The 23,065-nt window shown below is 40.6% G+C and overlaps 1 protein-coding gene and 1 pseudogene across 2 annotated transcripts; one reads left to right on the forward strand and one right to left on the reverse strand.

The window, feature by feature from the left end:
* Window positions 1-236: 236 nt before the first annotated feature.
* Window positions 237-4,879, reverse strand: LOC309716129 (serine/threonine-protein kinase pim-1-like; annotated as a pseudogene). Its single transcript, XR_014280696.1, has 6 exons — window positions 4,470-4,879; window positions 4,199-4,293; window positions 4,064-4,111; window positions 3,734-3,952; window positions 2,941-3,384; window positions 237-2,835 (listed from the first exon to the last, which is right to left on the reverse strand). The product of XR_014280696.1 is annotated as a serine/threonine-protein kinase pim-1-like (transcript).
* A 34-nt stretch (window positions 4,880-4,913) lies between these two features.
* hepacamb (hepatic and glial cell adhesion molecule b) lies at window positions 4,914-17,368 on the forward strand. Its single transcript, XM_082549758.1, is given in 8 exon segments — window positions 4,914-6,994; window positions 6,997-7,092; window positions 10,876-11,217; window positions 14,561-14,842; window positions 15,789-15,882; window positions 15,956-16,029; window positions 16,146-16,219; window positions 16,717-17,368. Coding segments are annotated over 8 exon segments (1,140 nt in total). The 5' UTR covers window positions 4,914-6,966; the 3' UTR covers window positions 16,867-17,368.
* Window positions 17,369-23,065: the final 5,697 nt, after the last annotated feature.

Raw genomic sequence — 23,065 nt, forward strand, 5'->3', positions numbered from 1 at the left:
TGATCAAATACCATTGATCAGTGGCCATGAGTAGCATGAGAGTTAAAATGGCTGCAACCACAGCATTGTAAGATGTTGACAGATGTACCCTTAGGCACCCTCCTTGATTCAAAGATGGTCTTTCCCTTTTCACATAAGTGACCCAGGGTGATATATAAAACTGTTTTGGGGGGTTTTGTTTTTGCAATTTTATTTTTTTCTGATAGTTTCCAACATAATGGCCACCTCCACTGAAAGACACTTTCCATCCTCAGCCTGTATCACCACCAAATCAAGACAGGATGAGCTTTACTCAAACTCAAACTTCAGTGATGAATCAGAGTAGTAGTAACTGGTGTTGCTGACTTGCCTTGTTTTCCCAGGAAAATCTTGTTTTTTGGAATGTGTTTTATGGCCACCTACAAGAAACAAACAGGATTTTGGTTAGCGCTTCAGGATGATATAGTTTGCATTCTGTTCATGAAAAACATGTAACGATCCTTACCGGTAAATTGTCTGCTTTATGATAGCCAGCAAACACTGATCCAAACCCTCCTTCACCAAGTTGATGCTCCTGGATGTATCTGGCTTCAAATTCAGCTGAACGGACACAATCAAGAACCAATTTGGTTTCATAACGTGTGAGAAAGGACTATGGTAATATGGTACCAGTGTTACCTGAACTCTAACACAAGGGAATATCTAAGATTAAGTATTTAATGAGTGTTAAATTAAGCACACAATGTGGTTTGAGGGATTCAGAATTTCAAGCATACCTCTGCCAGTGTTCACCGAGGATGAAGTTGGATCATTCTCCTTGTAGTCCAAAGGCCCCTCGCCAACTCCCCTGCTTGTCACAGACTCTGACAGCCTTGTCCTTTTGCTGAAGGCATGTTCAGAACTGGCCTTCCTTTTGGTTGCCTTGCAGAGCTTGGCTGATGTGTTCTGTGGTGCCATTGTGCTGTTTGTTGAAAGAAAGGCAGACTACAGATGACCCTGAATTTATAGTGACCTGTAGCCATTGTCTGCATTGCAGACACTGCTTGTAGCTGCAGTAATGACACCTGGTTATGTCATTTGGAATTCACCAAATTTAATATTGAATCTAAGTGTGACATTGCCAAACGCTGTTGGACTTTCGTGGTTTTGTTTTTGTTTTTTGTCCCCTCCCAAATAAGACCAGGAGTGACATGTTTAGTTGAATGTTCTCATATTGCAGTCTGAGTGGTGTCTAAAAAGACATGGCCTTTATAGATTGGGGAACCTAGTCTTGTTAGGAGAGATGGCATCCTACTTTGGATGGAGCAGCTCTCATTTCTAGAAATCTGGACAGTTTATTCATGCTGAAATGGTGGTGCAAGAGAGGCATGCTGGGCTGTTTCGAAGGTTGTCAACTCTTCGGTTTTAGCAGGAGATCCTGTATAATGAGCAAAATTGGTTTGTCCCTTTACTTTACCTTAAATGTCCCATACTGACAGTTACCTGCAATGTCACTTTCTGACAACAGATGGCACTCTGATAAATTCTAAATCTGATTTGACCACAGTTGTATCAGGAGTGCTTGTGTCCAGTCATAGCCGTAAGTGATGGTGGTGTGTCAAAGTTGAGACTTTAAACTGTTACAAATGACTTGACCTAAAATCTGACAAATTGGTCAATCGTATCTCTCCAAGAATATAAAGTAATTTGGAACTAGAATCTCTTCTATCAAAGTACCTGCTGCACTCAGTTCCACAATGGCTCTACCCATAAGGGCAACAGAGAGGGAAATTGGTAAAATACCAGTTAACGCATCATGCTATGGAAGCTGCACAAAACTGCTCGGACGATGTCAATCAGCAAGACATGTGGAACATAGGTGTAAAAAGCACAGATATGGGTTTTTTTTTTTTTTTTTTTTTTTTTTTTCCCCTTAGTAGTTTCTCCTTACACAAGCAATTAAGACAAATAGGCCAGTATGAAACCTGTGGAAGGCAAACAAAAACTCCATCTTCACATCAGAAAGCAGAGTCTAATTGGGGTGGAGGTATCAATAGAGATCTGCTTAAGTTTACACGACTAAGTCGGATGATTTCTTATTTTTGTCTTTAGGTTAGGCTATGATTTGTCTTGCTGGCTTAATGCAAAGATGGTTCTGTTCACACCAGCTGAGAACATCATTAATGACTCCCTGTATTCCAGTTAGTTTCCCTTTGACACCCGACCCACAATGGCGGTGTCGTCTGAGAACCTCTGGAGATGGCAAGTGTCTGTGTTATAACCGAAGTCCGCAGTGAAGAGAAATGGGGCAAGTACTGTTCCTTGTGGGACCCCTGTGTAACAGACTACCACCTCAGACACGCAGTCCCACATACTGGGGTCTACTAGTAAGGTAGTTAACAATCCATGTGGACAACAGATGGTCCACTCTCACTCCCTGCAGCTTCCCCCTTAGCACTGTGGGCTGGATTGTGTTGAAGGCACTGGAGAAATCAAAAACATGAACTGGTGCAATCTATTAGCCCAAACCTTTTCTCCAGACTCTGGGCCTTCTCTGCTCGCTGTACTCCATCTGGTGATTGTATTCAGTCCTCTGCACACTGTAGCAGAACCAGTGCCGCGGGTGAATCGAATGCACCACTCTGTACCCATTTTACCTGATGGTCACAGAAATGTGGGGAAAGAACATAAGAGACTGTCTAGCTTATATTACACATCACCTTAACAGAAAGCCAAAAATTAATAACTCTGTTCAATATTATCGTGTGTGTGCGTTACCATTTCAGTTTGAGAGCCACGGGTGCTGATAGAGTTGCTTCAGAGTGGGACGTTGCTCAGGAACTTTATTTAGACAAGTTCTCAAGAAATGACGGCAATCTGAGGAGCAACCAAAGGAAATGTGGTGAGATCTACAGTGATTTAAGAAGGTGAACTACACCAGACCTGTGCTGACAGTTCATCATGCAAGAGTGTGTTTCTTACTTTTTGAGAGCCTGTTGCTGATCTTTAGTTTGTGCCTGATAAACTCTTGGGTCTCAAACTGTTTTCTGTGGAGGCTTTCATAAAGTAGCACTCCCAGCTGCCACACTGTTGTAGGACCAGCACTGTAGCTGCAATAGCTGTACCACTCAGGAGGAGCGTGAGCAACTGTGCCTGCAAAATACAGGAATGAGACCTCATTAAGAAAAGGATTAAAGCAAATGGGTAAACTGGTAAACAAATAGGTAGGCTGAAGCAGGACAACGTACCATAGAACACTTTGAAAGAGTCTTCCTGCACAAAACAGCTAAGGCCAAAGTCAATCAGCCAAACACGTGGAACATCTGAGCCAGTCTCTATTAGAACATTTTCCACCTTAATATCACGGTGAAAGATGTTCTTGTCCTCAAACGCCAATGCTCCAGCGACCAGCTGTTTCAGTATGATCTGAAAGAGGCAAATAAACATGCTGTGTGAGAATTGGGGGTTTTCTATGCATTGCTAGTTCAAAGTGCCATACTGCCATCCCCACAAGGCAGTCCTATTACTATAATTACTTGTATAAAGATGGCATTTACATGACCAAAATGAAAACTGCAGGACATGTTGCCAATTCCACACTTTGTTTAGGTGCTCAGGAGGTGAATAAATTTAATTCTCCTCCTCAGCATAGCTGAATTATAGGTAAATTTTGTCTGAGGCCTTCAAATGTAGAAATGGTGAAAGGTTACAGGCAATTTAGTATCAGCAATAGAAATGTTTAATACACACTTATAAAGACCCCCAATCATCTTACCTTGGCCACGCCCTCCTTTACACAACCTCCATTGACTTCAATGAACTGAAGGAGGTCCTGTGCAGGGATTGGTTGCTCAAGCACCAGAATTTGCTCCTCCTGTAGATTGTACCAATCCAGCAAGGACACAGATGTCGAGTTCAGCAGCTGTCCAGTTTTTCCATCCTGGAGTTTCAACATAATGGCCACCTCCACTGAAAGACACTTCCCATCCTCAGCCTGCATCACCACCAAATCAAAAGATTGGAGCATTACAGAAACTCAAACTCATAAATAAACATCAGTTATTTCAGTGATGGATCAGAGTAGTAACTGGTGTTGCTCACTTGCCTTGTTTTCCCAAAAAATCTTGTTTTTTGGAATGTGTTTTATGGCCACCTACAAGAAACAAACAGGATTTTGGTTAGCGCTTCAGGATGATATAGTTTGCATTCTGTTCATGGAAAAACATGTAACGATCCTTACCGGTAAATTGTCTGCTTTACGATAGCCAGCAAACACTGATCCAAACCCTCCTTCACCAAGTTGATGCTCCTGGATGTATCTGGCTTCAAATTCAGCTGAACGGACACAATCAAGAACCAATTTGGTTTCATAACGTGTGAGAAAGGACTATGGTAATATGGTACCAGTGTTACCTGAACTCTAACACAAGGGAATATCTAAGATTAAGTATTTAATGAGTGTTAAATTAAGCACACAATGTGGTTTGAGGGATTCAGAATTTCAAGCATACCTCTGCCAGTGTTCACCGAGGATGAAGTTGGATCATTCTCCTTGTAGTCCAAAGGCCCCTCGCCAACTCCCCTGCTTGTCACAGACTCTGACAGCCTTGTCCTTTTGCTGAAGGCCTGTTCAGAACTGGCCTTCCTTTTGGTTGCCTTGCAGAGCTTGACTGATGTGTTCTGTGGTGCCATTGTGCTGTTTGTTGAAAGAAAGGCAGACTACAGATGACCCTGAATTTATAGTGACCTGTAGCCATTGTCTGCATTGCTAGCGACTAATCAGCCTACCTGATTAGTCAGGTGGCTCATTAGCATGAGTGATTACAGGGCTCTGTTCACATTTACCGTAATCCTTTTCAGGGAATTGGAGCAGGGTGAGGCTTTTATGCAATGCCTTTTGATCATGATGATTGAATTTAAAAGTTTCAGGTTGGTTTCTTTTAATGTCTTTTTAGGTTGCCTGACTGACTATTGTAATGTCTTCAGGCTCTATGTAGTGATAACTGTTTTTAATTATCTATTGGTAATTTTTAAATTCCAATGGTTGATTTTAGTTTCCACTATGTATTACATCATTTTATTCCAAATAGATTACAATATTAACGAGTGACTTTAAGTGGTTTAAGCCACTGCAAAAGTCTTGGATGAGAGGTGAAACATCTTTGAGCAACTTAAAGTCCAGACGCTTTTCTTTCCAAGCTTCTTAAACAATATATTAAAGATTTTCCATTTATCACAATGTAATATTCAAGTATTATCTTCATTTTAATGACTTTTTAAAACTCTCTTGAGTGTAAGACTCAGCTTTGAGTTCCATGTTTTTAAACAATCAGTTGGAGGCTTAACGTACACATGAATAATTGATGTAGATGGCCATTGTACAGATGATTAGAACACAAAGGTGTGAATAGGTGAACTTAAACTGCTCAAAGATAATGACATTGTGACTCTAAGTGGTTTAAGCCACTGCAAAAGTAAAAAGATTTCTCCTTGGGCCCACCAATGTAATCAGTATGCTATATTGCAACTGTTAAAGCACAATGAGGGGGGAAAAAAAGAGAATACAAGATAATGAAAGAAAACACAAAGCAATGAAACTAATGATCATACAATTACCCACCCTTTGTCACAGCTTCAGCAACAGATGTGTGGAGTTACAAGAGAAGGATCCAAGTGCTGGCACTGGCTTTACTGCGAGTTAACTTTTATTTTCAAATGGTGACAATTCAAACAGAAGTGGAAATGGCAAGGACAGAAACTTAGAAAAACCTAAATTGGGAAAGCTAGCTAAACAAACCTGCAGCTAGAACACGATGACTCAAAGAATTATACACAGGTGGACCAGCAACAAGCAGAGGGGGGAAAAGGGCTTAAATACACAGGTGGTAACAAGGGAGTGAGAAACAGAAACAACTAATTACACATAACGAGATCAAGGAAGCAAAGCAGAACATGCTGACAAAGGACAGGGATTATCAAAGTAAGACAGGAAACACACAGGCTGAACTCAAGACATGTAAGCTTAACACTTGGGACTGGAGGAATGAAACAGAGACAAGACTCACAAAACACAACACCTGAGTAGACACTTAGGGAGGTAAAAAAAAAATTAGATCACTAACAGCAAGGAACTAAACAACCTAACATAAACCACTCAGAGAACCTAAACTAAATATTCTTTTAACCCCAAAACACAGTCCAATAGGGACGGAACAGTAACATAAACACAACAACCAACTGATACAAAACCAAGGAATATCAATCATACACAAACACATGGACACTGGGTCACCCTTTATCTAAAACTTAAACACTCAAGCCAGCAGATGGTGCTGCACTGAACTGAACCGAAAAACCAGTTTATTTGTTCAGGATTTTTAATTTTTATTTATTTATTTTTGAGTAATAAACGCAACTATGGGTTTTCTCAGTGGTTGACATGGTCAAGAAGTGGTTGCCTTCTTGTGGCCATGTCCTGGCCCCCACACAGGTTGTAACACATGACTAATGTGACTATGACTGGAAAAGGAGTTTCAGGGTTTTACACAATGCAGCATTTTCTCATAAAATAGAAAGCACCTCTGTTTATTTATTTACTTCTCTTTTAAACCACTGGTATCTTTCTGTCTAAAAATAGTGTATGTTAGTATGATTGTAGATTATATGTGCATTGTCTTTAAAAGTTTAGATGGAAGCAGATTACAATGGATAAAATTGTCTAGGCTACACATTGGGTGCTTTGTCAGTGATAAATGTTTGGTCCAGGATGCCTAATCTCAATGTTTGTATTTTGTTAATTTATGAACACTGAAATCTCACCACAGTGAAGCATTGTTGATATGAAATTTAGTTTTTCCCAATAAAAATGTAGACCCATCTATATACACACACACACACACACACGCTTTTGTCCTCTTTCTACAGTGGCTTTTGTGAACAACATGTACTCAGTTCCAGCAGAGCCTGAATGAATGACTGTGTCCTCCGTCCAACCCAGAAGCACAAATCATGCTGCTCGTCTGGGAGGAAAACAAAGCTTGAGACCCAAGATGAAGGAAGAGAAGGGTGCTCCATTGAAAAACAAAATAATTTACCAGATTTTTTTGCTTGTGTGTTTTGGTTTCTGCAATTCAGGTATGTTACCTTCTTTTATATGGGTGCTTCAAACTTATTCTCCAGATGAGCAAATACTTGCCTAGTACAAGTCTATATATTAATGTACTAGATTATTAGGATTTGTGCATAAAACAATGTGTAGCAGTACATTTGTCTACATGTACTGCTGAAATTTGCAAATCTTTAGAAAACTGAAATTTGCTTCTTTTTAAATGTCATTTTTCATGTTATTGCATCACCAAGTCATTAAATGAACAGATGCTTCTAGTAGATTTTGCAAATTAACAAACATTTTCAGAATAACTGAATTATAGGGGCAGGTGGAGTTTTTATAATTGCCAGCTGTGACGTGGATGGAAATGGCAACAACAGCTCCAGATACGGTTGCATACTTTGATCTAATTAGATATAGTATTGAGAAATACGGTATGATCACTAGTTTCTGATCATTTTTGCAACATTTTGCCTATTTTAAAGTTTCAATGGTATTACAAAAAGTACGGCTTCAGAGAATATATATTTAAATTTAATTACATGAGGTTCTGGGGGTGTTTTGTGCCCATTCTTCTAATTAATAAGGGCTCACAGACTAGAGCCAGTGTTTTCAGCTGTTTTCAGCTGTGGCTGGGTGTCATCACTGTCCTGCCATTGTTGTGGTTAGCAACAGAGTTACTGAGCTGCTCTGTTTCTGCAGAGCTAGCGTGGTGTCTGGATTGCTCCCATTGCTCTTTTCATGAACTGCCAAGAAGGAAATTTCAACAAACAATCCTCACTTTTGTTGGTTCATGCTGGCCCATCCCAAAGTCTAAAAGCCATCACCATGGTAATATAGATCTGTCATGCAAAGGCTTCCAGTATACAACAGTGACGGGGTGCAGTGCCCGCTTTCCCACAATGATAAAGTATTTGGTCTTCATCTAACCACTGTATCACTTCCCAAAGTTAAAATACTGATAAATTATAATATATTTATATAAATTATTTAATTGTGCACAAATTCTTCATTGGCAGTAGATTAGTTGGGCCCTTATTCTATTCAGATAGGTATAATATTCAAAAACGGATGGGTGTGTAGTTACTTTTAAATCATTAAAGCTTTCCAATTGTAAACAATACATTCATTATCAACTTTGTCAAGCTGGAAGGTGTATTAAGGGTTTTTATGTCTTAAAAAAAAAGTCACTAGGCTTTCAGGACTGTCCAGTTGCAGCACTTCCTCTTTAAATACTGCTGGTTATATGAATATTACATATTTATAGTTTGCAGAATTTACATTTTTCAGCATAGAGTGTAAAAAGTTAAGATAACTCAGTCTGATTCATAGATATAATATAAACTTATATTTTAAGATTATGCATAGCCTCGCTATTCTTGTGTGTTAATTTTCTACTTACTTTTTCTAGGTTCGTGCATTTGCTTCAGAACATTTCTTATCTCAAGAGTATCATTTTTTTTTTTAGTTAACATTGAATTGACCCTAATTTATTTATATAGCGCCAAATCACAACAGTTGCCTCAAGGCGCTTTATAGTGTGAGGTAGACCCTACAATAATACATACAGAGAAAAACCCAACAATCATATGACCCCTATTAGCAAGCACTTTGACGACAGTGGGAAGGAAAAACTCCCTTTTAACAGGAAGAAACCTCTGGCAGAACCAGGCTCAGGGAGGGGCGGCCATCTGCTACGACCGGTTGGGGTGAGAGAAGGAAGACAGGATAAAAGACATGCTGTGGAAGACAGAGCCAGAGATTAATATCAGCAGAGAGGTCTATTAACACATAGTGAGTGAAAAAGGTGACTGAAGAGGAAAAACTCAATGCATCATGGGAATCCCCCAGCAGCCTACACCTGCAGCATAAGGGTCACTTGATCCAGCCCTAACTATATGCTTTACCAAAAAGGAACGTTTTAAGCCTAATCTTGAAAGTAGAGATACTGTCTGTCTCCCGAATCCAAACTGGAAGCTACTTCCATAGAAGAGGGGCCTGAAAACTGAAGGCTCTGCCTCTCATTCTACTTTTAAATACTCTAGGAACAACAAGTAAGCCTGCAGTGTGAGAGCGAAGTGCTCTAATGGGGTGATATGGTACTACAAGGTCATTAAGATAAGATGGGGCCTGATTATTTAAGACCTTGTATGTGAGGAGCAGGATTTTGAATTCAATTCTGGATTTAACAGGAAGCCATTGAAGGGAAGCCAATACAGGAGAAATATGCTCTCTCTTTCCAGTCCCTGTCAGTGCTCTTGCTGCAGCATTTTAGATTAACTGAAGGCTTTTCAGGGAGTTTTTAGGAAATCCTGATAATAAAGAATTGCAACAGTCCAGCCTAGAAGTAATGCATGAACTAGTTTTTCAGCGTCACTCTGAGACAGGATGTTTCTAATTTTAGAGATGTTGCTCAAATGGAAGAAAGCAGTCCTACATATTTGTTTAATATGTGCATTGAAGGACATATTATGGTCAAATGAATTATGAAGGTTCCTCACAGTGTTACTGGGGGACAAGGTAATGCCATCCAGAGCAAGAATCTGGTACCATATTTCTAAGATTTTCAACTTAAAGCTTCATTATCTTTATTTTAATCAGTAAAATTCAGGAAACTCACGGCAGCAGAAAAATAACTTCAACTATTTTAAAAAGACATTTTAAGTACAAAAACACTAAAAACAATTTTTTTTCTTTTTATGGTACAAATGTAAAGTAGCCACAAAAAATCTTAAACTTTAAATAGAATTTTAATCTTATACAACCAAATCACAAAACAGTCTTGTAGTATTTTATGTTGTAAGGTCAACCTTACATTGCTGTAGATATGAATTCAGGGTCATATAAATAACTCACTGGGAAAAGTTAGGAGGCAACAGTATCTCAACCACCAAGCTAAAGAAGGGCAGCCAAGGGAAGTAAGCAGACAAAAGAATAGCATAAAGAAAGAAGTCTAAAAATTACATGTTGAAGCAAAAACCTTCACTGAAATATTTGAAAAGCATCAAACATTAGAAAGATTCTCACATCTAGTTTTGACTAGAATATCATACCAGTTATGCAACCTCCAGTCTTTATTTGGGAGGAGCCCATTTACAGGTTGCGCTGCTTGCAGTTGCAACAGAGGAAACTACAGGACCAGTTACAGAGGTGTGGCAACAAGCGCAGTCACATAATCTGTTTTGTGATGTTTTACATGATTAGTTGTTGTTCAACTAACTTAAACTGCTGATAATGCTGCCCAGATAAACCTAATCATTCAAAATTTGTTCTCTTAAGAAGATGACCTAAAACTAACAAGAAACTCTTGCAGTCTTTGAAGTGTTTAGAGAATTTAAAGTATTCACTGTTGAGATTGGCTATGAAATAGTGGAGTGGGATGATTTTAAAGTAGCCTACACAACATTTCTGTATTCAGTTACCAGTTTATTAAGTATACTTAGTAGAAAAAAAATATTATTATAAAAAAAGATTTTTCAAGATGAAAAAGTTTTACCTTTTTTCAGAGTTGCTGATTGAGTTCTGATCATCTGGGTGTAGGCGCCTCTAATTAATGGTGGAGAGTGTTGGTGTAGAGCAATGACTGTTTTCTACAGTTATTGGTGTAGAGCTGCATGATGCTATTTTTCATGCCAGTGTAGTTGTTGTAAAGTGCATTAGGAATATTTGATGGAAAAACATTGTTCCCCAAAATCTGGCTCCCCAAAAAGCCAGTCATCTTAAAACTCTGTAAAAGTTAACTGATACTAGAATTTGTTTAAAATGGAAAAGAAACTTCTCATGGACCTTTCTTCTTTGTTTCTGTGCAGGTGGAGTGTTGGCAGTGAATATGACTATCCCAAATACTCTCATTAGAGGTAAATTAGGAGGGGAGGCCCTTCTGTCAGTCCGCTATGATAGTTTCAGCTTAGACCTGCCAGTTATCAAGTGGCTACTTAAAAGGGAAAAATCTGTCACGGTTGTCCAGTCGATTGGAACGGACATCATTGGGACGCTGAGGCCCGAGTACCGGGATCGTATCCTGGTATTTGGGAATGGGACTCTGCTTCTCCACAACCTCAGATTTGCTGATGATGGAACATATGACGTAGAGATCTCCATCACAGATGATACCTTTCCAGGAGAGGGCAGCATCACACTCACTGTGGATGGTAGGAGGACATGTCCATTTGTACAATTCTGTAATGTTTTCAGGTGTAAAAGCACATTTTATTAACCCTTGTCTGCTGTTGCAGAATGCAATACTATCAGTTTTAATATATATAGAGAGATGTGTTTATTGTCTGAACTATAAGTTTAAACCATGATGATTCAAAACACTTACCTAGACTGTAAAAAAAGCCATTAGTGAACTGTTCAGCATGAAAATTTGGAGCTAAACCTGCTGAACTATAATTTAACACTCATATTTATCTTTCTTTCCTCCTGCTATGCTGCCTATGAGTCTTTGTGGCTCTTTGTTCATATTGCACACCATTAGTCTTGCTCTGAGTTCAGGTTTCTGAATCATTGTGTGTTTCAGACGTACTCAAACACTCAGGCGCTTCTGCAAACATTTTATCCCACAATGCAAAAGATTTTATTAAACTGTACTGCACTGTTCACGCTTTGTAATCAGCTTTCTTTCCAGACAGTTTTAAAGTCCTTACACATTCACATGTTTTTCTCTTTGCCTGATTGGGCTACTGTTCAAGTTGTAGGTGGCTGAAAGAATGCTGGGAATCTCATGAAGTCACTCCATGAATTATTTGGCTGTACTGATATGTCGGCTGTTAGCAGACAAGCACACAGATGTAAATCATCTAATTTTTATTAGCATAAATTTATGGAACAATAATTAACTTTAACTTTATTTTTCCTTTACTTTTTAGGCTCTGTTGAGACATTTTGTTGAGACTTTTTCATCGATATTATTTGAGATGAGCATGCAAATGCTCATGCCAGCTCAAACTTTTTCCACAATAGTTTGAGCTGGCATGAGCAGCAAGTGCTGTTTTGCTTGTTGAATTTAAATGGAATGCAAACCACTGGCATAAACAAAATAAATAAATAGTTCCAGAGGCGAGGTCACTGAGGCAGTTAAACAACTTCTTGGTGGCAGAGCCCCTGGTGTTGATGAGGTCCGCCCCGAGTTACTGAAGGCTCTGGACGTTGTAGGGCTGTCCTGGTTGACACGCCTCTACAATGTTGCATGGAGATCAGGGGCAGTACCCCTGGACTGGCAGACCGGGGTGGTGGTCCCCATCTTTAAGAAGGGGGACCGGAGGGTGTGTTTCAACTACAGGGGGATCACGCTCCTCAGCCTCCCTGGGAAAGTCTATGCCAGGGTGCTGGAAAGGAGAGTTCGTCCGCTAGTCGAACCTCGGATACAGGAGGAACAATGCGGTTTTCGTCCTGGTCGCGGAACACGGACCAGCGCTTTATCCTCTCAAGGATACTTGAGGGTGCATGGGAGTTTGCCCAACCAGTCTACATGTGTTTTGTGGACTTGGAGAAGGCATTCGACCGTATTCCTCGGGGTGTCCTGTGGGAGGTGCTGCGGGAGTATGGGGTGTCTGGCCCATTGCTATGGGCCATTCGATCCCTATACAACTGTTGCAAGAGCTAGGTTCGCATTGCCGGCAATAAGTCGGACTCGTTCCCGGTGGGTGATGGGCTCCGCCAGGGCTGCCCTTTGTCACAGATTCTGTTCATAATTTCTATGGACAGGATTTCTAGGCGCAGCCAAGTGGCGGAGGGCTTTCACTTTGGTGGCCTCAGAATCTCATCTCTGCTTTTCGCAGATGATGTGGTTCTGTTGGCTTCATCGGGTGAGGGCCTCCAGCTCGCACTGGAATGGTTTGCAGCCGAGTGTGAAGCAGCGGGAATGAGGATTAGCACCTCCAAATCTGAGGCCATGGTTCTCAGCCGGAAAAGGGTGGAGTGCCCACCCTTTTCGGGGATGAGTTCCTGCCCCAAGTGGAGGAGTTCAAGTATCTCGGGGTTTTGTTCGCGAGTGATGGGAGAAGGGAGCCGGAGATCGACAGCCGGATTGGTGCGGTGGCTGCAATGATGCGGATGCTGCATCGGTCCGTCGTGGTGAAGAGGGAGCTGAGTGTAAAAGCGAAGCTCTCAATTTACCGGTCGATCTACGTCCCTACCCTCACCTATGGCCACGAGCTGTGGGTAGTGACCGAAAGAACAAGATCGCGAATACAAGCGGGGGAAATGAGCTTCCTCCGAACGGTGGCTGGCCTCTCCCTTAGAGATAGGGTGAGAAGTTTGGCCATCCGGGAGGGGCTCAGAGTAGAGCAGCTGCTGCTCCACATCGAAAGGAGCCAGCTGAGGTGGTTCGGGCTGACAAGGATGCCTCCTGGGCACCTCCTGGGGTTGGTGTTCCGGGCATGTCCCACCGGGAGGAGGCCCCGGGGAAGACCCAGGACACGCTGGAGAGATTATATCTCTCGGCTGGCCTGGGAACGCCTTGGTGTTCCCCCGGATAAGCTGGAGGAGGTGGCTGGGGAGAGGGAGGTCTGGGCTTCTCTGCTTAGGCTGCTGCCCCTGCGACCCGGCCCCGGATAAAGCGGATGAAGATGGATGGATGGGATGGATAGTTCTAGTCAGGTTTTGGAAAACACTTATATAAACTGATAAAAGACTTAATTTATCTCACAGTAAAAGGTGAAGATAACAGGAATGGAGAGGTCAACCAAACTAAATGAATGCACACCAAACCTTTTATCTGTGTATATAAAACAAATATATAATAGTGAGTATAGGTGTGGCCAGCAGAGACATTCACATCAGCTCAGGTTGAACAGTTTGCAGACAACGTTGAAGAGGCAAGGCTGAGGTGGTTTGAACATGTGCAAAATGAGGGATAGTGGATATATTACACAAAGGATATTAAAGTTACCAGGCAGGAGGCAACTTTAGACCACAAAGAAGATTTGTGCCTTTAGTGGATAGCAAGGGATAGTGTGAAGCTGTGGCGACCCCTAAAGGGACCATGCAAAAGGAGAAGATTAATATATTGTCTGATGTTATGATAGAAGTTATTCCCTGAGAAATTATAAGTAATAGACTGACTTCTTGAAACCAAGCACACCATTGTTTTTCTTGTGACATTACCAATAAGTTTGATGTGTCACATGGCCCTCTTCCTATTGAAAAAACAAAAGTTGTATCCAAGATGGCCGACTTCTAAATGGCCCCCCTGGTCACCACCCATCTTGAGGAGTTTGCCCCCTCTCATATACTAATGTGCCACAAACAGGACTTTAATATCACCAACCATTCCCATTTTATTACGGTGTATCCATATAAATGGCCCACCCTGTAGAAAAAAAAAAACTAATATTCTTGGCATAATTTATTTCAAAAGTTCCTTCAGTGTTTCTTGCATGTGTAAAGACTACAAGAAAGAAACGACTTCAAAAAAGGACAGAAGCATGTTTATTGTTTTTATCTGCTAACATATCCAGAACTATTGTATCTACTGTCTCTTGTATCCAGAATCTATATCCAGGCCTTATATCAACATGGAGTCTTCATCATTACTGGAGCTTAGCGAAAATGTTGTCCTCAACTGCTCTCATGACAATGGAACCAGGACTACATACAGGTGGTTCAAAGGTGGAAAACTCCTGACCAATGAGACAAGGTTCGTGTTTTCTCCTGATCAGAAGCTTTTGACCATCAAGCGGGTGTTGATGGCAGATGATGATGTCTACAGCTGCACAGTGGAGAATCCGGTGGGAAATATGACAAGTCTGCCAATTAGACTGACTGTATACAGTAAGTAACACTGCCTTAGTTAGTTATTGCAATGTCAACAAGGGTTAAAAACATCATGGTAGACACAGAGACATGGGCAGCAGATTTCAGTTGAATTCAGTTTTATTTTTATAGCCTCAGTTCAAAACAAGTTTCATCTCAAGGCCTGTAAATAATTGCACAATTTAATAAAGGTGGTGATTTTGACTACTAAGTATTGCAGTGCACTGCCTAAAATATTAAATTCAGTAGTATAATTTCAGGTGTTTAGTTTTTGTTCCGTTAACAGTTTAATAGCTCATTTGAAAGACTGGTTCAGGCTGTCCTGAGGGTGACATAACTTATATAACTATGCAGCTGTAAGAACACAGCAGGTCTACATAAAGTAAAGAAAATAGTTCCTTCAGTTGATCAGAGAGGATGCTTTTCTACATTACTAAATTTTCCCTAAATCTTTTGACAGATTTCTCTCAGAAATTACAAATGTCTGCCTTCTGGTAGGGATGGAGGAAAAGTCTGAGGTTTTTGAAAGCCAAAGAAAGGTGTCTTTGAAAGACCTGCATAATGCATTGCGTATCTGCCATTCACAGCAGACACATGAGGCATGGAGCAGGTCGTCAAAGACACAGCTCAGTAAGTAAGTAACATCTCATGACTCAGATCTCTGGAGGAGCGGGAAAGTAATATAAAAAAAACCACAGTTGGCCACAGTTGACTGTTGTTAAAAGATCAAGTTTAAGCAGGGTTGACAACATATACATTGCTCATCAATGATAATGTGATAGTGATGTGAAAGGCTGGTACAAACAGTACAAAAATAGTGAAAAGCAGACCCAGAAGGTATATGTGTGTCACATGGGCATAAAGAGAAGGAATACTGTGTGTTATACCATTCGCTCTAGTTGCACATTTTGTTTTGTCAGTGCCTGTGTTGTTCATTAATTGTAATCTTGTACATTCTAAACAGAAAGAAGTTCCCTTTATATCATCCTTTCTACTGGAGGCATCTTTCTTTTGATCACCTTGGTGACTATATGTGCCTGCTGGACACCTTCTAAAAAGTAAGACTGGCTATTAAATAATTGAATTCAATGCCAAGTATCACAAAACTGATCAAATATTTTGTCTACACAGACCAAGACAGCCCCCTAGAAAGCACCTCTCCAGGTTTTATAACCGCTCTCACCAAACACCAATCAATCACACAGGTAAAGTATAGCTGTGACGACAGTTATGAAATGTGAAAACGAAGTGTGAATTTGTATTCAAATAATAATAAATTTGAATACTAATTTATTTATTTATTTATTTTACTTCATCACAGATTGTGTGCTTCCAAAAATGCCACAGCACAATGGGATAAATGCAGTAACTTCACTTTATATCCTCCAGCAAAAGGTAACACTTTTCATTAACGGTCTTATTTTGTTACATTCTGTGAGTCGTGAATAACACCACAACAAATCTGAAGCAATCTGAAACTATCATCTAACAAATTTTGTCTTCTGTTGCATAATCTTTAGGCATAAAACCCACAAGTCACTACAAGGAATACATGCAACATTATGTTCTGGCAAAAAAAGTACTAAGGAATGTTTATAAAACTCAAGGCTAGCCAGTTTAATAGCTGCATGGACAGACAGACCAGCTATAAGGTGCTCATTATAAACTGTCTCATTAGCTGCATATACTTCAAAACCAAGCTATCAAAGTCTTTTTGGTCATTTAATAGCACCTTATCAGTCTCACAGGCTAAGCTCAGTAAACCGAAACCAGTGAGTTTCGCTATTAGGTAATCTGAGAGCCATCTACACAAATAGCCACAATGAAATTTAATAAAAGTAAAATATTACTTTTGGAGAGTGAAGTTGGGCTCATGTCACTGTGTTTTGCAGGATCCTTCCACAGATGACTCCTCCAGCAACAGTATTGGATCTCCATCTGAACTTGACAACCCACCATGCTACACCACTTCCCCCACATATACTGATCCTATTACTCTTACTGCTGGTTCCCCTGCTCACATCTCCCGTAAGCATACCTGATGGGTCATCGGTTTAAACAGTCCACAGTACAACAAACAGAAGGTTACATGCTCTATATTCTACTGCTCCGAAATGCAAAGTACTCTAGACATCGTGGAGAGTGTCGTAAAATGAAGAAAATGCTGTGAATTAAACACTGTAACTTAAATAACAGTTGTTTTAAAGTTTAGTAGCACAGCCTGGAATGAAATATGAGGACAGTTTGACATTAGAGTCAAAATGTTTCAGTTTTTATGATTTAAATTTTTTATTTGGTTTGTTACTCAACACCATTGCAGTTTGTTACATGACAATTCCAGACATATAACTGACTTGTTATCTCTCTGTTATGTCAAATTTTTTGTATACATAAAAATACAGATTACTTTGTGAAATAATGTAAATTAGTATTTTAGTTCTACTAGATTGCTTAATTTATGTGTATACAGTGACAAAACCATGTTGGGGTAGGATAGGGGGCCATGGTATTTGAATTTTATACATACTTTAATAAAAATGTAGAATTATCAGAAATTTGTCTTTGTGGTATTTTGGAAAGACTGACCTGTGCCAGTTGACTTGAAAAAGTAGCGTCCTTGTTTGCTTGTCATTTATCATGGATAGATTAGTAGATTTAATTTTTAACAACATTTGCCTCAAGCTGCTTTATATTGGAAGGTAAACCCTCTACAATAATACAGAGAAAACAGGGAAGATCCCATCAGATGACAGTGACACAACTGTCATTGATGTCCACTACCGCTGATCAAAAAGAAATTTTCATCATAACCATGTTCCCATTTTAGGACATGGGTGTCTAGTTTTTACTTACCAGTCTATACTAATCGGTCTTGAAGGACGTAGGCCTTGTTACAGAGGTAAATTTCAAATATTCAGCATGAGCAGGAGGAGGAAAAATGTGGTACTTTTAACAGTTTTGCTTTCTTTATACATAAAGAAATGGTGTAATTTATGCCATGTTCCTTCATGCCTAAGGCACTGAACATTATCCATATCAACATGAGTATCCTTCTATTTTTCAACTCTTGGGCTGCATTCAGACCCAGGGGAGTAAAGCTAACAATTTTGACTTCTCCATTGTACAGAAATTGATAATAGAGCATAGTACTGTGTTTTTTATTTTTGTTTTTTTTATGTCACTTACCTTAATACTGGGAGTACAAGGGAGCAAATTTGAAAAATTGATACTAGAGCATAGGACTGTGCTTTTTTGAATGTCACTTACCTTACTGTTGGTAGATCCAACGCTGTTGGACCATGGGATTGCACCCAACTTTTTCTCTGAAAATTGTCCTAACCTGTCTGGAACATGTCTTATGTTCGCTGTGTGTTACACTGCATGGGCACCTATAGCTACTGACTTAGAACCCTTCACCTTATCAAGTCAAAGGGAGTACAGGAAGCTGTTTTGATATTTCCCATACACCTACAGTGTCCCTCAAATGTATACTTGATTGTAGGACGGTGGGAGTTTAATGTCAGCGACCTTTAATGTAGATCAGTCTTTTTTGACCTAAGGACTTGGCCCTACTTTCTGACTGAAAACTAGAGTAAAGTGGGAGGAAACATGTCTTCTTCCAACACACAGAGAAGTCTTTGCTTTTCCAACTGATCACTCAAAGGAGTACAGCTATACTATGAAATGGTATTACACGCCATTGCAATCAATTTTTTCGTTTTTAGCTGCGTTCAATCAGAACAGACAGAAGGTATTGTAAAATCTCCTCCGAGCCGGAGTTGAACCAGCGACCTAAGGATTCCTGTTCCCATACACCTACAGTCCTCCGCTCTACCAACTGAGCTATCGAAGGGAGCACATGTGCAGTGTCTGGTTTGTTGGACCATCGGATACATGGGACCTAACAGAGTCTGTGTTTTGCAAGAATTCCATGTTGCAAGGACTTGAACATAACAAAACTGTATCTGTCTGACTCTACATGTTCCTTCATGCCTGAGGCACTGAACATATTTCACATCAACATGAGTATCCTTCCTTTTTCCAACTCTTGGGCTGCGTTCAGACGCAGGGGAGTACAGGGAGCAATTTTGAGAAATTGATACTAGAGCATAGGACTGTGTTTTTTTTGAATGTCACTTACCTTACTGTTGGTAGATCCAACGCTGTTGGACCATGGGATTGCACCCAACTTTTTCTCTGAAAATTGTCCTAACCTGTCTGGAACATGTCTTATGTTCGCTGTGTGTTACACTGCATGGGCACTGACTTAGAACCCTTCACCTTATCAAGTCAAAGGGAGTACAGGAAGCTGTTTTGATATTTCCCATACACCTACAGTGTCCCTCAAATGTATACTTGATTGTAGGACGGTGGGAGTTTAATGTCAGCGACCTTTAATGTAGATCAGTCTTTTTTGACCTAAGGACTTGGCCCTACTTTCTGACTGAAAACTAGAGTAAAGTGGGAGGAAACATGTCTTCTTCCAACACACAGAGAAGTCTTTGCTTTTCCAACTGATCACTCAAAGGAGTACAGCTATACTATGAAATGGTATTACACGCCATTGCAATCAATTTTTTCGTTTTTAGCTGCGTTCAATCAGAACAGACAGAAGGTATTGTAAAATCTCCTCCGAGCCGGAGTTGAACCAGCGACCTAAGGATTCCTGTTCCCATACACCTACAGTCCTCCGCTCTACCAACTGAGCTATCGAAGGGCTCACATGTGCAGTGTCTGGTTTGTTGGACCATCGGATACATGGGACCTAACAGAGTCTGTGTTTTGCAAGAATTCCATGTTGCAAGGACTTGAACATAACAAAACTGTATCTGTCTGACTCTACATGTTCCTTCATGCCTGAGGCACTGAACATATTTCACATCAACATGAGTATCCTTCCTTTTTCCAACTCTTGGGCTGCGTTCAGACGCAGGGGAGTACAGGGAGCAATTTTGAGAAATTGATATTAGAGCATAGGACTGTGTTTTTTTGAATGTCACTTACCTTACTGTTGGTAGATCCAACGCTGTTGGACCATGGGATTGCACCCAACTTTTTCTCTGAAAATTGTCCTAACCTGTCTGGAACATGTCTTATGTTCGCTGTGTGTTACACTGCATGGGCACCTATAGCTACTGACTTAGAACCCTTCACCTTATCAAGTCAAAGGGAGTACAGGAAGCTGTTTTGATATTTCCCATACACCTACAGTGTCCCTCAAATGTATACTTGATTGTAGGACGGTGGGAGTTTAATGTCAGCGACCTTTAATGTAGATCAGTCTTTTTTGACCTAAGGACTTGGCCCTACTTTCTGACTGAAAACTAAAGTAAAGTGGGAGGAAACATGTCTTCTTCCAAAACACAGAGAAGTCTTTGCTTTTCCAACTGATCACTCAAAGGAGTACAGCTATACTATGAAATGGTATTACACGCCATTGCAATCAATTTTTTCGTTTTTAGCTGCGTTCAATCAGAACAGACAGAAGGTATTGTAAAATCTCCTCCGAGCCGGAGTTGAACCAGCGACCTAAGGATTCCTGTTCCCATACACCTACAGTCCTCCGCTCTACCAACTGAGCTATCGAAGGGCTCACATGTGCAGTGTCTGGTTTGTTGGACCATCGGATACATGGGACCTAACAGAGTCTGTGTTTTGCAAGAATTCCATGTTGCAAGGACTTGAACATAACAAAACTGTATCTGTCTGACTCTACATGTTCCTTCATGCCTGAGGCACTGAACATATTTCACATCAACATGAGTATCCTTCCTTTTTCCAACTCTTGGGCTGCGTTCAGACGCAGGGGAGTACAGGGAGCAATTTTGAGAAATTGATATTAGAGCATAGGACTGTGTTTTTTTGAATGTCACTTACCTTACTGTTGGTAGATCCAACGCTGTTGGACCATGGGATTGCACCCAACTTTTTCTCTGAAAATTGTCCTAACCTGTCTGGAACATGTCTTATGTTCGCTGTGTGTTACACTGCATGGGCACCTATAGCTACTGACTTAGAACCCTTCACCTTATCAAGTCAAAGGGAGTACAGGAAGCTGTTTTGATATTTCCCATACACCTACAGTGTCCCTCAAATGTATACTTGATTGTAGGACGGTGGGAGTTTAATGTCAGCGACCTTTAATGTAGATCAGTCTTTTTTGACCTAAGGACTTGGCCCTACTTTCTGACTGAAAACTAGAGTAAAGTGGGAGGAAACATGTCTTCTTCCAACACACAGAGAAGTCTTTGCTTTTCCAACTGATCACTCAAAGGAGTACAGCTATACTATGAAATGGTATTACACGCCATTGCAATCAATTTTTTCGTTTTTAGCTGCGTTCAATCAGAACAGACAGAAGGTATTGTAAAATCTCCTCCGAGCCGGAGTTGAACCAGCGACCTAAGGATTCCTGTTCCCATACACCTACAGTCCTCCGCTCTACCAACTGAGCTATCGAAGGGATTCAATGCACAGCGTCTGGTTTGTTGGACCATCGGATACATGGGACCTAACAGAGTCTGTGTTTTGCAAGAATTCCATGTTGCAAGGACTTGAACATAACAAAACTGTATCTGTCTGACTCTACATGTTCCTTCATGCCTGAGGCACTGAACATATTTCACATCAACATGAGTATCCTTCCTTTTTCCAACTCTTGGGCTGCGTTCAGACGCAGGGGAGTACAGGGAGCAATTTTGAGAAATTGTTACTAGAGCATAGGACTGTGTTTTTTTGAATGTCACTTACCTTACTGTTGGTAGATCCAACGCTGTTGGACCATGGGATTGCACCCAACTTTTTCTCTGAAAATTGTCCTAACCTGTCTGGAACATGTCTTATGTTCGCTGTGTGTTACACTGCATGGGCACCTATAGCTACTGACTTAGAACCCTTCACCTTATCAAGTCAAAGGGAGTACAGGAAGCTGTTTTGATATTTCCCATACACCTACAGTGTCCCTCAAATGTATACTTGATTGTAGGACGGTGGGAGTTTAATGTCAGCGACCTTTAATGTAGATCAGTCTTTTTTGACCTAAGGACTTGGCCCTACTTTCTGACTGAAAACTAAAGTAAAGTGGGAGGAAACATGTCTTCTTCCAAAACACAGAGAAGTCTTTGCTTTTCCAACTGATCACTCAAAGGAGTACAGCTATACTATGAAATGGTATTACACGCCATTGCAATCAATTTTTTCGTTTTTAGCTGCGTTCAATCAGAACAGACAGAAGGTATTGTAAAATCTCCTCCGAGCCGGAGTTGAACCAGCGACCTAAGGATTCCTGTTCCCATACACCTACAGTCCTCCGCTCTACCAACTGAGCTATCGAAGGGCTCACATGTGCAGTGTCTGGTTTGTTGGACCATCGGATACATGGGACCTAACAGAGTCTGTGTTTTGCAAGAATTCCATGTTGCAAGGACTTGAACATAACAAAACTGTATCTGTCTGACTCTACATGTTCCTTCATGCCTGAGGCACTGAACATATTTCACATCAACATGAGTATCCTTCCTTTTTCCAACTCTTGGGCTGCGTTCAGACGCAGGGGAGTACAGGGAGCAATTTTGAGAAATTGATACTAGAGCATAGGACTGTGTTTTTTTGAATGTCACTTACCTTACTGTTGGTAGATCCAACGCTGTTGGACCATGGGATTGCACCCAACTTTTTCTCTGAAAATTGTCCTAACCTGTCTGGAACATGTCTTATGTTCGCTGTGTGTTACACTGCATGGGCACCTATAGCTACTGACTTAGAACCCTTCACCTTATCAAGTCAAAGGGAGTACAGGAAGCTGTTTTGATATTTCCCATACACCTACAGTGTCCCTCAAATGTATACTTGATTGTAGGACGGTGGGAGTTTAATGTCAGCGACCTTTAATGTAGATCAGTCTTTTTTGACCTAAGGACTTGGCCCTACTTTCTGACTGAAAACTAGAGTAAAGTGGGAGGAAACATGTCTTCTTCCAACACACAGAGAAGTCTTTGCTTTTCCAACTGATCACTCAAAGGAGTACAGCTATACTATGAAATGGTATTACACGCCATTGCAATCAATTTTTTCGTTTTTAGCTGCGTTCAATCAGAACAGACAGAAGGTATTGTAAAATCTCCTCCGAGCCGGAGTTGAACCAGCGACCTAAGGATTCCTGTTCCCATACACCTACAGTCCTCCGCTCTACCAACTGAGCTATCGAAGGGATTCAATGCACAGCGTCTGGTTTGTTGGACC

The sequence above is a fragment of the Aulonocara stuartgranti genome (genome assembly GCF_965226115.1).
Source record: "Aulonocara stuartgranti genome assembly, chromosome: 10".
NCBI classification, from domain to species: domain Eukaryota; kingdom Metazoa; phylum Chordata; class Actinopteri; order Cichliformes; family Cichlidae; genus Aulonocara; species Aulonocara stuartgranti.